Source organism: Zonotrichia albicollis, chromosome 9 (assembly GCF_047830755.1).
Source record: "Zonotrichia albicollis isolate bZonAlb1 chromosome 9, bZonAlb1.hap1, whole genome shotgun sequence".
Lineage (NCBI taxonomy): Eukaryota > Metazoa > Chordata > Aves > Passeriformes > Passerellidae > Zonotrichia > Zonotrichia albicollis.
The window spans coordinates 15,316,478-15,331,868 of record NC_133827.1 but is presented as its reverse complement, the minus strand read 5'-3'; the positions used below and the strand labels follow the sequence as shown (position 1 = coordinate 15,331,868).

Sequence of the window (15,391 nt, the reverse complement as noted above, 5' to 3'; positions counted from 1 at the left end):
GATAACGCCCTGCAGGGGAGATATCTTCTGTGAATGGGCCATTGAGTGTCACTGCAGGACTGATAAAATTCCATCATCCCATTGTGGAATGCTCCGCCCAGGGGGAGGATCCAAGCATTCCTACCTGGATATAAGCTGACACTTTGCTACTCCAGGAGCAGCTTGCCTTCTGGATTGCCAGAGGACAAGACCTCCAAAGCCACCACTGGACCTCCAGAGGAATACCAGACCCTTCTACAGCATCACTGCTTCAACAGAATCACCTTCATCACTCCAACAGGACTGCAACCACCATTTACTGGGACTGCTGCCATCACCCTGAACAAAAGGGTGTAAGGTTATATCCTGACTCTGTCAGTTTAAGGCAGTGTTTCTATATCATTGCCTTGATCTCAGTTTTCTTTTAAATTGTAATTCTGGTTTAGACCCTCCCCAGGTTTGCCTTCAAACCAGTACAAAAGACAATGTGTGCACCCTTTGTTTTCTTCCCAGAACGGGATTTCCCATTCCCAAACCTTGACTGGATGGAGAAGGAGGCTGTGAGGAAGAGGAAGGATCCCTGGGATACCCAGATAGGTGAGGAGGAAGTCAGTGCCCCTTTCCCCCTCTCTCCTGCTCTATCTCCCAGCCCAGCACAGCCCACTGCTGCAGGACACCCCTGCTGCCAACCCCGTCCTGTCTGGGATGCACTGGGGGGATCTCCTTCCCCTTCCCTGTGGCACGGAGGCAAATCCCATCCTGTCTTTGTCCTTCCTTCCCCAGGGAAGGAACTGAGGATAGAGACCAGGGAGGAAAAATCTGCATGGCAGAACCTCATGAAGGAGGCCGTTTTGAGGGATTCTAACACACAGGAATCCAACAGGGAAGAAAAACCTCCGACATCCCCCATGAGGAGGCGCTCCAAACCCAGTCCAGGGTGCTCTGAAGAAGAAAGAGCCACTCTGAGCCAGGAAGGTGGGCAGAGCTTCAGCCAGAGTTCAGAGCTGGTGTTCCATGAGCAGCTTCATGATGGGGAGAAGCCCCACAGGTGCTTGCAGTGTGGGAAGAGCTTTAGGCAGAGACAGCAGCTGATCAGCCACCAACACATGCACACAGGGGAATGGCCCTATGAGTGTGGGGAGTGTGGGAAGGGCTTCAGATACAGATCTGCGCTTTTGACCCACCAACGCATCCACACTGGAGAGAAGCCCTACAAGTGTCCCCAGTGTGGGATGAGGCTTCAGACCAGCTCCAATCTCCTCCGCCACCAGCGGATTCACAGCGAGGAGAGGCCCTTCCTCTGCCCTGAGTGTGGGAAGGGCTTCAAGCAAAACTCCCACCTCATCAAGCACCGGCGCATCCACACAGGGGAGAGGCCCTACCAGTGCGCCACATGTGGGAAGAGGTTTCAGACCAGTTCCCATCTCCTCCTGCATGAGCGGATTCACACAGAGGAGAGGCCCTTCCTCTGCCCTGAGTGTGGGAAGGGCTTCAAGCACAACTCCACCCTCATCATCCACCGGCGCATCCACACTGGGGAGAGGCCCTATGAGTGTCCCCAGTGTGGGAAAAGCTTCACCAGCAGCTCTCACTTGACCAGACACCAACAGAGCCACCAGTAAGGGATCCCTGCAAATAGCACAAATGCAGGAGCAGCTTCATCCACCACTCCAGCTTCATCCCCCATGGGAGAACCCACATTGGGAAGATCCCTGGTGATCCAGTTTCTCTGTGGTCTATGCCGGGAAGACACCTGTCCCTTTTCCTGCCCTTGCCAAAGGCATGATGTGGGATGGAAGAACATGAAGCTGTGGCCATGGCCATGTCAATACATTCACTCGCATCTCAGAACATTGCCAGGGGCAGGAAAGGGACTCTTCTCTCTCTCCCTGAGGAGAAGTGTGGCCTTTCCAGGCAGGGGAAATGCATGGCCAGGAAGAGTCTGTTGTTGATATATTAGTTTTCTCTAACATAAACAGTAAACAGTTTTTCTAATCCCTTCTGTTATCAATAACATTTCTGTTTCTGTTGGTTCCTTATCTCATTGTTGTTCCCAGTAAATTGTTCTTATCCCAGCCTGGGATCTTTGCCTTTTGTGCTTTCCATGGGAAGTGGGAGGGCAGCAAGGGCAGCGCGGTTTTAGCAGGGGCAGGAAATTGGGGAGTCCCATTCCTGCACACTGGCCCCTGGAAACCGAGCATCCCAGCTGGTCCCAGCCCTGGTGGCCATGGCAACAGCCTTGGGAGCGGGTCCCTGGCTGGGGCTGTGGGAACCTCTTCCCTCTGGTGCCCAGGGACAGGAGTGGAGGGAACGGCTGCAGCTGAGTTGGGGCAGGCTCAGGTTGGATGTCCGGAAAAGGTTTTTGCCCAGAGGCTGCTGGGGCCCTGCCCAGGCTCCCCAGGGAAGGGTCCCAGCTCCAGGGCTCTCTGAGCTGCAGCAGTGTTTGGACAGCGCTGCCAGGCCCAGGCTGGCATTGTTGGGGTGTCCTGTGCAGGGCCAGCAGTTGGACTGGAGGATCCTGATGGGTCCCTCCCAGCTCAGCCAAATCTGTGGTTCTGGGATCCCATGAGCCTGGGGATGGGGCTGCCAATGGTTGCCATGGCAACGGGCTCTGGCTGCAGGCCTGAGCTGGTGTCCATGGCAACCACCCCTGGCATGGGGTCTCCATGGAGCTGCCAAGGGACTGAGCATAGCAACAGGGGGCTGGTGATGGTTGCCACGAAAACTGACCATAGCAACACGCCTAGTTGGTGATGGTTGCCTGTTTGGGATCAGATTTTTCATAGGCCCTCAGAGGGGTTCCTTGGGGACTTTCCAAAAGTCTCCAGGCTGTTCCAGAGCTGGAATGTCACAGGCACAGACAGGGGCCCCATGGAGACCTCCCAGGGCTTTCTGGGGATGGTAAAGAGCCCTGTGGTCAGAGGCAGTCACAGCCATTCCATGGTGACATCCCAGGGGACCTTGTGCTGCCAAGGCACCGATCTGTCACAGGCACTCACAGGGGCTCCACGGTGACATCCCAGGAGTCCCCAGGCTGCCAAAGGGCCAGGATGTCCCAGACACTCACAGGGTACCGGTCATGGGCAGATATATTCATATAAATATGTATTCTCTATTACGGTAATGATTAGACAAAATTGCCTTAATCAGAAATATTTATGCCAGGATGTAAGAGATGCAAAATATATTATACAGAGCACTAGGAAATTACTTCACAGCAACTGTGTTAAGCAAAACCTGTAATTAAGCAGAGACTGAAGTCACTCCCCCAGACCAATGACCATGGGCAATTCCCTTTGGCTCAACCTGGAGCAGCGACCTTGAGGGTGTCCCCACCACTGGGAGGAATCCCCACACCCCTCAAGAAGGGAAATGTCAGGTGATGCTGCCATTAAAATTTGGGACGGGGCTTTTCTCATCTGAGGTGCCGCCCTGTCAGTCAGATGTGCCCAGGCTGGGCCAGCTCAGCAGCTCTGCAGAAGCTCTCAGTGGTGTCACTTGGTTGTTCCTTTCTCTGGGGATTTTTCCAGCTCTGCCACAGCTTCAGCTCCCTCTGAGGATGTTGAACTTTGGGATGGAGGAGTCAGGCTGGTTTCAGCATTATTCACCCCTAAAGCAGTGTGACTCCCTTCCTTCATTTCCCACTGGAGGCTTTACAAACAGGGCCTTGCTGGAGTTGTTGGAGCCCATTGCAGGCAGAGCCTCCTGCTCCAGCAGGAACTGCCTTTCCTGTGCCATCAGCAGGGCAGGTCCCGCTGCAGGAAAAGCCCCAGGCCAGCCCCAGCACAGGGAAGGGCTCAGGCACAAGGGCAGAGTGCCGTGCTGGGAGCTGTGCCAGGGAGAGCCTGAGGCACCAAAGGCACCTTGGCAGCAGCAGCTGCTTGCAGGCCATGGCCAGAAGCCTCCCTTGGCAGCCCGGCCTGGTGGCCACCACTGCAGAGCTGCTGCCTCAGGGCTCATTCCTGGCTGGGCTCTGAAAAGCCACTTCTGCTCCAGGAGCCTGACTGGGAAGCCATTGGCCCCAGCACCTTGGGGACAAGATATTAATGACAAAACTGTTCATGCCAGCAGAGCCAAGGCAGGGGCAGAGGAAAGGGCAGAGCCAGGCCCAGGGGACAGGGCTGCCATGGTGATGGCTGTGAGGTCACTGCCCCTGCAGCAGCCTGGCTGCCCTCAGCAGACATTCTGGCCAGAAGCCTTGTGAGGGCACCCAGCACAGCAGAGAACCCACACTACAGGAATTCTGTCACTGGGGATGAGAGGGTTTCAATGGGCAAGGCTACACAAATCTCCTGCTCTTGGACAATTCTTGGGATGGGGAATCCACTTCTCTGGAAAAACAGCTGCAATTTCCATCCACTTTCTTAATTGTAAAATATTTCCTCCTTCTAACAAATGTTAATTTGTCCCCATTCAGTTTAAAGATACTGACCTGTTTTCTGTCACTGTATGGTTTATTTGAAAATAACTTTGAATGCTATTTTTCCCTTTTCACAGACCTTGGATAGGACTCAAAAATCTCCCAGAATGGGGTTTGGAGGCGTCATCACAAAATTAGCAGGGAGAGTCTGCGGCCTCTGTGGTCAGTGGAGTAGAGACTGAGGACTGAAAGGGAATAGCCTGGGAGGGATTGAATGGCGATGTCAGGCTGGAGCTTTTCTTCCTGGAGGATATATGCATGAGAAGGAAATAATGGCACCAAGGGCAGCTGGAGAGGCCCACACTCAACACCAGCAGAAAGGAATTTCCCTGTAAGGGCAGGGCTGTGGTGCAGCACATCCTCAGAAGGAGCCTGGAGCAGCCCAAGGCCCTGTGTGGGCAGGCAGAGGCAGGCAGGAGGCAGAGCTGTCAGCAAAGGAAGGGCCCAGCCAGGTGGGGCAGCCGGGGCTGTGTGACATCACAGGATGCTGTGTGACATCACAGGGGCAGTGTGACATCACGGGAGCTGTGTGAGGTCCCTGGGGAGGTCACTCTACCCTGGCCCCCCTCACAGCTCCCCCCAGAGCAGTCCAACCCTGCTCGTGCACAGCGGGGTCCCCTGTCCCCCCGGGTCCCCCAGCCCCCGGCCCCGCAGCCTCCCCCAGAGGATGTTCCACGAGATCGACCCCAGAGCCTGACACGGGGACGGGGGGCCGGGGCCCTGGGGGTGGCACAGAGGGACAGGGACCCCCCGGCAGCATCCCCGTGTCCCCCAGGGCCAGAGCCTGGACCAGGGCTCCTTCACCCTGCTACCAACGAGGCCTTGAGAGCACTGGAAAAATCCCCAGCAAGGGAGCAGCAAAAACCAGATTGAATATTAAGACACAGCAGCACAAATTTCCTTGGCAAGAGTCACTCTGCTCCTGACTGGACACTTCAGGCACAACAAGGAAACAAAGCAATAACTAAACCAAACAGAATCCAAACAATCAAACCAGAAATTTACTGAGAACCGGGGCTTTCATTCCTAAGGAAAAGAACTGTCCTTCTTATCTAGGTGCCCATGGCCAGAATTGGGATTTCACCTCCAGTATTCCCTATTGTGACAGAGTGGAGGAGTTTCTTGGCAAAAGACATTTCATATGTGGGGAGTGTTGCAGTGTGTTGCAATTTCCTGCTTTAAACTTCCAAGCCCCTTCCCAGGTTTGGCAATATCTCTCTTCCCCTTCCCCTTCCCCTTTGCCCCCTGCTGGGCTGTCAATCAGTCTTAACATTCCAGCAGGGCCATCATGTGGTTGGTCAGGTTCAAAAGATGCCCCTATGCCCAGAGGTCATTGGTCTGTCTGGTTGTCATCGTTCCCTGAGACCCTGCCCCTCCCACCTGGTTGGTGGCTCACCTGTCCCTTCCCTCCCCCTCCCCCCGGTGCTTAAAAAGTCACTCAGGCCCTGCGGTCGGGATTCTGTTTGAGCTGTTACCTAAGATTCAGATGTCTGTGACCATGGAATAAACTCTTGATATTAACCCTGCAGCAGAATCTGTCTCCTTTTCCTCCTCACCTTAGACTGAAGCCTTCCCACCTGAGGCAAACTGAGTTTCTACAAGCCTGGACTTGTTTCGGCGCTCAGCTGCACCATCCAGCCAGCCAAAAGTGTCTCTGAGGTGAAACACCACAGTTGCTGCCTTTGGTCCAGGAGCAGGGGTCAGACGAGCCCAGGCACAATCTACCTGGTAATATTGGGATCTTATTCCAATAGGGGAGGAAGGGGCAGGTCCAGCCCTCCCCTGCCCAGGAACCCCAGCCCTCCCCTGCCCTGGAACCCCAATCCCCCCAGAGCCTCTATCCCAGCCCAGCAGTGGCTGCCAGTCCCTGGCACAGCACAGGCAATGCTCCACAGCCACCTCTGCAGCCCCAGCCCAGCTCCTGAGGGACCAAATGACCCACAGTCCCAGCTGGGGGAAGGGCCCAGGGAGACCAAGGGGTATTGAAGGCTGACCACAAGGCAAGCACACATCTTGGCCCTACCTGCTCTTGGAATTTCCATCTAAACACTACTGGAATCCAGGAGTTGGTACCTCTGTGTATGCTCCTCTGTATCCTTTTTGCCTCTCTCTCTTTCTGTCCTTTTCTTCTATTTCGGTCCTTTTGCAAATTTTAGTAATGTAAAATTCAAATAGCTTAGAGTTTGTGAAGTTGAATGGGTCAAGTCAGTGCTTTAAGAAGTGTTCTGTGTTGTCTGAATGTCATATTAAACCTTTTGCAAAAATTCTCTGACTTTCTAAAGTTACCAGTAAAGACTGTTCTGTTGTTTTGAGCACCTGAGGATCGCTTGTTAGTGTTTCTCCAGGGAGTCCAATTCAGAATACAGAAACAATTGTAATTCCTTTTAAATATCTCCTTGACAGAGTTTTCTACTGGATGGAAGTCAGGGCTTGTGTGTCATGCTTGGCCCAGCCCAGGCAGGGCTTTCCCAGCCACATTCCACACTTCATTTCCCAGTTGGAGCTGCTGATGCCTCTGAGTTGTGCTGCCCCAGCCCCAGGGACGCTCTCCTTGTCTGCCCATTCCCCCACGGTCTCTGGGCAGGGATGGCCTCAGTGGGGGCTGCTGACATCCTCAGCACCTTGGAGGCTGCTGCTGAATTTTCCTGCTGCAGAGGCTTGTTCAGCCTTCAGGTCTTCAGTGCAGGAATGCAGTGTCTCAGGGCTCATTAACATTCAGAACAGTTAAACAAGCTAAGCCTCTGGGAATAATTTGATTGAAGTGTTCAAATCAAATGTGTGGTTAATTAGTCAGATTTCAGAAGCCAATTCAATGAGAATACCCTGAATTTAGAAAAACAGCAAGAAAATATTTTTTTTAGGTCCTGTAATTTTTTTTTACTAGTAATTCATTGAAATGCACAATCTCCAATTGACATTGAATCCAAGTACCTCCTCATGCAGTTTGACTGGGTATGAAAATCAAGACCTTCATGGCTGACAATCAGTCAGACTCTGTCCCTACCCCCACCCCACCATTTTCCCCATCCAAGGCTGGCACTCAGAGCAGCCTTGTGCAAATCTGAGCTCCCTCCAGCCCACACTGGACCTAGCCAACAGACCACAGTTGAACAGGATATAACTCAATAAAAATTACACCATTAAAATAAAAATCATGCAATTACAAACTCTTCCCTGAGCTATGTGCAATGTCCCAGCATGTCTGATGAGTCCACTGTTCACAACTGATTAGCATACTAAAATTAATTTTTGACTAATGTGGTTCTGTGATAGATATAAACACAATGAAGTTCTTGTATCAGGATTCTTGTCCTGGACTGAGGACAGAACAGCTCAAACAATTCCTGATTTGCAAATCTATCAGTGTTGGATGGAGAAGGAAGGTCAGGCTGCTCTTGGTGTTGAGGAAATGCTGAAAGCAGCCTGACTCATTTAATCTCCTCCTGTCCTGGCTGATCTCCTCTCTTTCCCCTTCCACCCATTGGCTTTTGTCTCCCACCAGCCCCCTGTGCAGAGCCTGGCTCTGTTTTCTCCATCCCCTCCTGGCTGGCACTGCCAGGCTGGCATGAGGAGCCCCTCAGCCTTCCCTGCTCCGGGCTGGACCAGCCCAGCCCCCTCAGCCTCTGCTCACAGCCCAGGGGCTCCAGCCCCACTTTGGAGGCCCTTCCCAGACCCTGCTCCAGCTGCCAGACATCTTTCCTGCCCTGGGCAACCCAACCCAGGCCACAGTGACCTGGATAATCCTTGTCCTTGCTGTCCTGGTCACACAGCCCTGGACCCTTGTCCCCTGTCAGGCTCTGGGGTGGATCCTGTGGAACATCCTTTGGTGGAGGCTGTGGCTCCAGGTGGGCCGGGGGGATCCCGGGGGACAGGGACCCTGCTGGGCATGAACAGTGTCATGGTTTGAGCCTGGCACAGAGCCAGTGCCCTCCCATGAAAATGCTTCACTCTGGTGTCTGCTGTGAGATGTGACCAGGAATAAGCAAAACAGGCTCTAACTTAAACATAAAGAACACTTTATTACTTAAACTACAGGAAAAGAAAAAAAGAAATTGAAAACTTTACAAAAAAAACTTTCTTCCTCCCCACTCCCTGACTTTCTCAATCCGATACATTCTCTCAAAACACCAACTGCCCAGCCCGGCACGACACTTTAGTATACTCAAACTGCAGTTCATGAAGAGGAAAGGAGTCTTTCTTGTTCTATAGGCTTCTCTTGGAAACACACTGAAACTTCGTGTGCTTCCTTGTCACTTCGGCACCGCCCGGGAAAAAAGTCTTTTTGCCGCTTGTGACATCTTCCTTCCATGCCCAGTGCTCTCACCACTGAGACATGGCCAGAGCTGCTTTTAGGGTTGTCTTTCAAGGATGCCTTGTCTCACTCCAAAAAAGGCACAGTCTCTGCTTTGGGACATCTGTCCCCCCCATATTTTTCCAACCCCCTGGGGCCGGGGGGTCCTCACGAATGAACCCTCCTGGTTTTGAGGCACTGCCTCCCCCTAAATGCAGTCTGTGTCACAGGAACAACTGAGTCCATGGCCACAAGAAAAGTCCAGCCAAAAAGCCACTCCAAATCATCTCTCCCCATCCAAATCATCTCCACGTTCTTCGGGCCAGGTCCTTGTCTCATCTCATCTCTTATCTCCCTTCTTATTCAGCTTCGAGGAGGATTAGCATTTTTGCAAGGCCCCAATCATGAAAGAAAGGGTTAAAAGTTTTCAGTCTTTGTCTGTCCTGGGACGAGATGATACTCCCACACGTGCTGCTGCTGCGGCCGGCCGGGCTGCACCCTTTTCCCCCCCCCTTTCTCTTCCTGGGCCGGCTGCTATCACCGCCGACTCTCCCTCTCTCTCCTTCCTGGGGGGGGGGGGGGGGGGGGGGGGGCTGGCTGCCCGATGTCTCGATGTCTCTTGGGGCTCCTCCACCCTTCCATCCTTGAAGGCCCCTCACCTCCCATCTCTGTCCAGGCCCTGGGCCTACCGCATGGCTGGCCCTCCCCCGCCCAGCAGCAAGGCTGGACGGGGGAGAGATCTGACCTCTTCACAGCGACGTCCCAAGAGAGAGCGTGCCAAGGGCAGTGCCCTGCTTTTAACCCCTGTGTATTCTCGGAGGTGTGTCCAAACCCCACTGGCTACACCGGGTGCCAGTCTCAAACCCAAAACCTTCATTGGTTTGACCACAGCTTCCCAGAATTCCCACTCCTTCCTGGTCAAACCACCACAAACAGCATTGGAGTTGTTGGGAGAAACTGTGAGGGGGAGCTGGGGCAGAGTGACCAAACCAGTACCTGACACAGCCTGCTGGGATGTCACACAGCTTCTCTGGGATGTCACAGCTGCTCAGTGATGTCACAGCCCATTCTCCAATGTCACACAGCTGGTCTATGATGTCACAGCCAACTCTGTGATGCCATAGTCTACTCTGTGATATGAGACCTCTGCCCTGTGATGTCACAGCTGGCTCTGTTATGTCACAGAGGCAGTGTATGATGTCATAGCTCTCAATGACCTCACATAACCCACTCTGTGATGTCACAACCCACTCTGTGACCACATGGTACCAGATGATAATTTGTCTCCACCAGGTGAGGTGACACCTGGAACTTGTTCTCCAAAAATCCAGGCCTGTGGAAACCACACAGTGCCCATTGTGTGAGAAGGGGAACTGGAAGTTCAGCAGCCTCAGTGTCCTGCCAGCTCAGCCAGGGCCACGGGAACATTGGGGTCCACGACCACCAGGGACCACCAGAGAGACCCCCAGGACATGGGTGAAGGGGAGGGGAAATATGTTACTGATATTCGATAAACAATTGTCACATGTGTGTTTAGTCCAGGACAATCAATGAATATGTGTGCAAAATACAGAAAATAAAGAGAAATTCTCCTGTACTCAGCATGCACAGCTTTGGGAGGAGCTCTCCCCCATGCATGCAGCTGAATAAAGAATGCTGCTTCTTAATGCTACACTAGGGTTAAGGAGTTTTCTGTTTTACTGAATTTTTGATAGAACTCCCACTGTCAAGGAAAGCTCTGTCTGCTGCTGTTCACAAACAGAGAAGGGCTGGTGGCAGATGTGGGGCTCAGAGGCTGCCTGGGGCAGAGTGACCATGAAATAATCAAGTTTTCAATATTCTGTAAAAGAAGGAGGGGCAGCAACAAAACTTCTACACTGGAATTAGGAAGGGCAAACTTTGGCCTGTTTAGGAGGCAGATTTGGGGAATACCAAATCAGGTACTGATTGCTTTAAGGGAAACAGCCCTTAAAAACAAATGAGGCCCAGGAAGGATAGACACATTTCAAGAAAGTAATGTTAAGCGGGAAGCATCAACATTGGATAGAAGGTCAGGCAACTTAGGAAATGTTTAAAGAGGTTGTTAGGTCATGCAGAATGAAAAGCTGAGATGTGAAAGCTCAATTGGAACTTAACCTGGCCACTTCTGTGAAAAATAATAGGAAATGTTTCTATAAATAAACTAATAGCAAAACATGGGATAAGGTGAACCTCTACTCTTTATTGGATGCAGTGGAGAATATAGTAACGAAAGATAAGGAAAGGGCTGAGCTACTTAACACCTTGTTTGTCTCAATTTTCAATATTAGGAGAGGATATCCTCAGGACAAGTGTTCTCCTGAGCTGGTAGATGGGCACAGAGAGCAGAACAGCCCCTGGAATCCAGGAGGAAGCAGTGGGTGACCTGCTGAGCCACTCAGATACTCACAGGTGTGTGGGATCAGATGGGATCCATCCCTGGGGAATGAGGGAGCCGTGGATGAGCTCCCCAAGCTGCTCTCCATCATTTACCATCAGTGCTGGCTCAGCAGGGAGGTCCCAGAGGACTGGAGGTGCCAGTGTGAGCCCATCCCCAAGAAGGGCTGGAAGGAGGAGCTGGGGACCTCCAGGCCTGTCAGCCTGACCTGGGTGCCAGGCAAGGTTATGGAACAGATCACCTTGAGTGCCATCCCAGGGCACGCACAGGATGGCCGAGGGATCAGAGCCAGCCAGTGTGAATTTAGGAGTGGCAGGTCCTGCCTGATCAACCTGGTCTCCTTTTATGACCCGGTGACCCGCCTGTGGATGCAGAAAAGGCTGTGGATGTTTTGTACCTGGAATTCAGCAAAACCTTTGACACTGTCTCTGACAGCATTCCCTGGAAAAGCTGCAGCCCACGGCTTGGGCAGGTTCCCTCCTCACTGGGAGATTTAGGAGCTGGCTGGAGTCTGGGCCCAGAGAGTATTGGGGATGGTGCTGCACTCAGCTGATGTCCAGGCACTGGTGGTTTCCCCAGGGATCTGTACTGGGCCCAGTCCTGTTTAATATCTTCACTGATGATCTGGCTGAGGGGATTGAGTCCACCATTCACAAATTGCAGATGGCAGCAAGCTGGGTGTGAGTGTGGATCTGCTGGAGGGCAGGACAAGAAGACACAACCTTAAGCAGCACCAGGGGAGGTTCAGGCTGGACAATAGGAAGAAGTTCTTCACAGAAAGGGTGAGTGAGAATTGGAATGGGTTGGCCAGGGGGAGGTGGCAGGGTCACTGTCCCTCTCCAGTGGCACTTAGCACCATGGTCTGGGTGACAAGGCAGTACTAGGGCATTGGTTGGGCTTGATGATTGCAAAGGTCTTTTCCAGCCTATTTGATTCTGTCACTCTGTGATGATTGGGACACTCTGGGGCCATTGTGACACTGCAGGGCCTCGTGGAACTAAGAGGACCATGGTGACACCGTGCAGCCCCATAGAACCAGGGGTCCACTGCTGTGCTCTGGGGCCAAATGGAACCAGGCAGTGCACCGTGACACTCTGGGTCCTTGTGGAACCACTGAAGCCATTGTGACACTGCAGGGCCTTGTGTAACCAAGGGGTTTCACCATTTTGACACTAGGAAACCAAGGAGACCATTGGGAGACTCCGGGGCCCAGTGGAACCAAGGGGCTGTTCTGACACTGCGGGGCCTCATGAAACCGAGGGGACATTGTGACACTGCAGGATCCTGTGTAACCAAGGGGCCACTGTGACATGAGGGGGCCTCAGGGGATCTGGAAGAATGTTGTGACACTGAGGAGACTTGTGGAAACAAGGAGTCCATTGTGACACTGAGGGGACTTGTGGATCTACAGAGACCATGGTGACAGTGTGGGACCTCATGTACGCATGGGGCCATTGTGACACTCTGGGGCCTCATGGAACCAAGGGGCCTCTGTGAAACTGCAGCACCAACAAGAACATGTGAAGCCCCATGGAACCAAGGAGTCCATTGTCACATTTTGGGGTCCCACACAACCAAGGAGACCATTGTTGCTCTGCATGGTCTCGTGGACCCAAGGAGAACAGTGTGACAGTGCAGGGCCTTGTGTAACCAAGAGGCCATTGTGACACTGAGGGGCCCCCTGGAACCTAGGACATCTTTGCAGATGACACCAAGCTGGATATGAGTGTTGATCTGTGGGAGCATAGAAAGGCTTTGCAGAGAGACCTGGACAGGCTGGATTGAGGGGCTGAATCCAGCAATTTCATGTTTAAAAAATCCAAGTACCAGGCTCTGCAATTTGGCCCCAGTGCTACAGGCTGGGGATGGAGTGGCTGAACAGCAGCCAGGCAGAAAGGGACCTGCAGGGACTGATGGACAGCAGGCTGGACATGAGCCAGCAGTGTGCCCAGGTGGCCAAGAAGGCCGATGGCTCCTGGCCTGGATCAGGAATGGTGTGGCCAGCAGGAGCAGGGCTGATGTGCCAGCACTGATCTGCCCCCAGCTCTGCACACAGACATTGCTGCTGCAGCTCCAGAGAAGGCAACAAAAGGGCATCTCTGCAGAAAACTTTGCTGGGACATCCTTTACTTCCTTTAAATACACCAAGAGTGCAGTCCCCCATTGATACAGTCTGTGGCCACAGGGAAGGTAGAGAGAAACAAAATGAGAAATGGCACAAGCAATGATGCTTCTTTGTGGACAGAATGAAAAAACTAAAACAAAGGAAAGAAATCTCCAAAATGAAACCAACAAGAAGTATCAAAAACTAGTTTTATTACAAGTGATTTGCAGAAATTGTGCAGCAGTTTAATGTTCCTGAAAGCATCCAGTGATCAGTGTCCTCACAGCAGCCTTGAGTTCCTGGTTCCTCAGGCTGTAGATGAGTGGGTTCAGGGCTGGAGGCACCACTGAGTACAGCACTGAGAGTGCCAGATCCAGGGATGGGGAGGTCATGGAGGGGGGCTTCAGGTAGGCAAAAAACCCAGTGCTGAGAAACAGGGAGACCACAGCAGGGTGAGGGAGGCAGGGGGAAAAGGCTTTGTGCCGTCCCTGCTCAGAGGGGATCCTCAGCACGGCCCTGAAGATCTGCACATAGGAGAAAACAATGAACACAAAACAACTTAATAGCAAGCAGGCACTAACTGCAATTAGCCCCAGTTCCCTGAGTGAGGAATTTGAGCAGGAGAGCTTGAGGATCTGGGGGATTTCACAGAAGAACTGGCCTAGGGCATTGCCATGGCACAGGGGCAAGGAAAATGTATTGGCTGTGTGCAGCAGCGAATAGAGAAAGCCACTGGCCCAGGCAGCTGCTGCCATGTGGGCACAAGCTCTGCTGCCCAGGAGGGTCCCATAGTGCAGGGGTTTGCAGATGGACACATAGCGGTCGTAGCACATGATGGTCAGGAGATAAAACTCTGCTGAGATGAAGAACATAAAGAAAAAGAGCTGTGCAGCACATCCTTTGTAGGAGATGTTCCTGGTGTCCCAGAGGGAATTGTGCATGGCTTTGGGGACAGTGGTGCAGATGGAGCCCAGGTCGCTGAGGGCCAGGTTGAGCAGGAAGAAGAACATGGGCGTGTGCAGGTGGTGGCCGCAGGCTACGGCGCTGATGATGAGGCCGTTGCCCAGCAGGGCAGCCAGGGAGATGCCCAGCAAGAGGCAGAAGTGCAGGAGCTGCAGCTGCCGTGTGTCTGCCAATGCCAGCAGGAGGAAGTGCCCGATGGAGCTGCTGTTGGACATTTGAGCTGTCTTGGCATGGGGACCTGTAAGAAAAGTAATCATGGAATACTTGGGTTTGGAGAGGACTTTAGATATCCCAGCACAGCTTGGGGGCACTTTCTCCCCACTACCTGCCCAGGGCTCTGCTGCCTAGAGCTGTCCCTGCCAGCAGCTGCTTCCCTGTGCCCAGGGTTGGGCCCTGCCAGTGCTGCAAGAGCCCAGCCCAGCCCTGGGGGCTCAGCTCATCCCTGCAGACACTCCCAGCTCAGGCACTGACCAGGGGCTGCTCTGGCTCTGCAGGCTCTGATAGGAATGTCGGGACAACCCTGAGGAGGCTGGAAAAGCGACACTGATGCTGCCTCTAAGGGGCCCTGTGCTGATTTCTGTCACAGCCTGCTTTATTCAGATCTTAGACAAAATGTTTTTATTATTCCATTCTGAACTGAGAGATGAAAATCCATCCAGGCAACCCAGAGCAGTGGATTAAAAAAGCAGGATATCCCCTTTTATGCCGCCCCTGCCTTGCTGTGCTCCCTGTATAATGTACTTGGAAATGTGCTGCAGTTAAATGCCATGCTAAGAGCAGCCCTGAACAATGCAGCATGCTCCCCACACAAGGAGAACACTTCCAAGCCCTACCAGCTCTCTCCTCCCACCCACATCTTGTCCCCCAGTGCTGGGAGCAGCTGCCAGGGCTGGCTGAGAGCTGTCCCTGGCAGGCAGCAGAGTCCCTGCCCCAGCACAGCGCCCTGGGCTGCAGGACCCTGCTCTGCACGACAGCCCTGGGCTCCCCCGGCTGCTCTGCACTATAGACAATCAGAGAATGTACTCACAGGGTCTGCAGGCATTGGGATGTTCCAGCTTTAGGAGATCACTCCAGGAACTGCAGCTGCATTGTCCTGCAGCCAGAGGTTCCTGTGCCAAGGGCTGGCAGAGATTCTGCCCCAGGCACTTCTCAGCACCTTCCCAGCCCTGACTGATTGAAGCTCTCTGTGCCTCTGTGCTGTGCCCAGAGTGGCTGCAG

At 53.1% G+C, this 15,391-nt stretch overlaps 2 protein-coding genes across 2 annotated transcripts in view; one reads left to right on the top strand and one right to left on the bottom strand.

The window, feature by feature from the left end:
• Positions 1-1,601, top strand: part of LOC141730047 (uncharacterized) — a 311,523-nt gene extending 309,922 nt beyond the window's left edge. The window contains exon 2 of the mRNA XM_074546684.1: positions 955-1,601. Coding sequence (XP_074402785.1) covers positions 955-1,601 — 647 coding nt within the window. The remainder of the gene's footprint in view (positions 1-954) is intronic.
• Positions 1,602-13,455: 11,854 nt separating this feature from the next.
• LOC141730123 (olfactory receptor 14A16-like) lies at positions 13,456-14,409 on the bottom strand. The gene has a single exon (XM_074546759.1). The coding sequence runs from the start codon at positions 14,386-14,388 to the stop codon at positions 13,456-13,458; it is 933 nt and encodes a 310-aa protein (XP_074402860.1). The 5' UTR covers positions 14,389-14,409.
• Between the last annotated feature and the right edge of the window lie 982 nt (positions 14,410-15,391).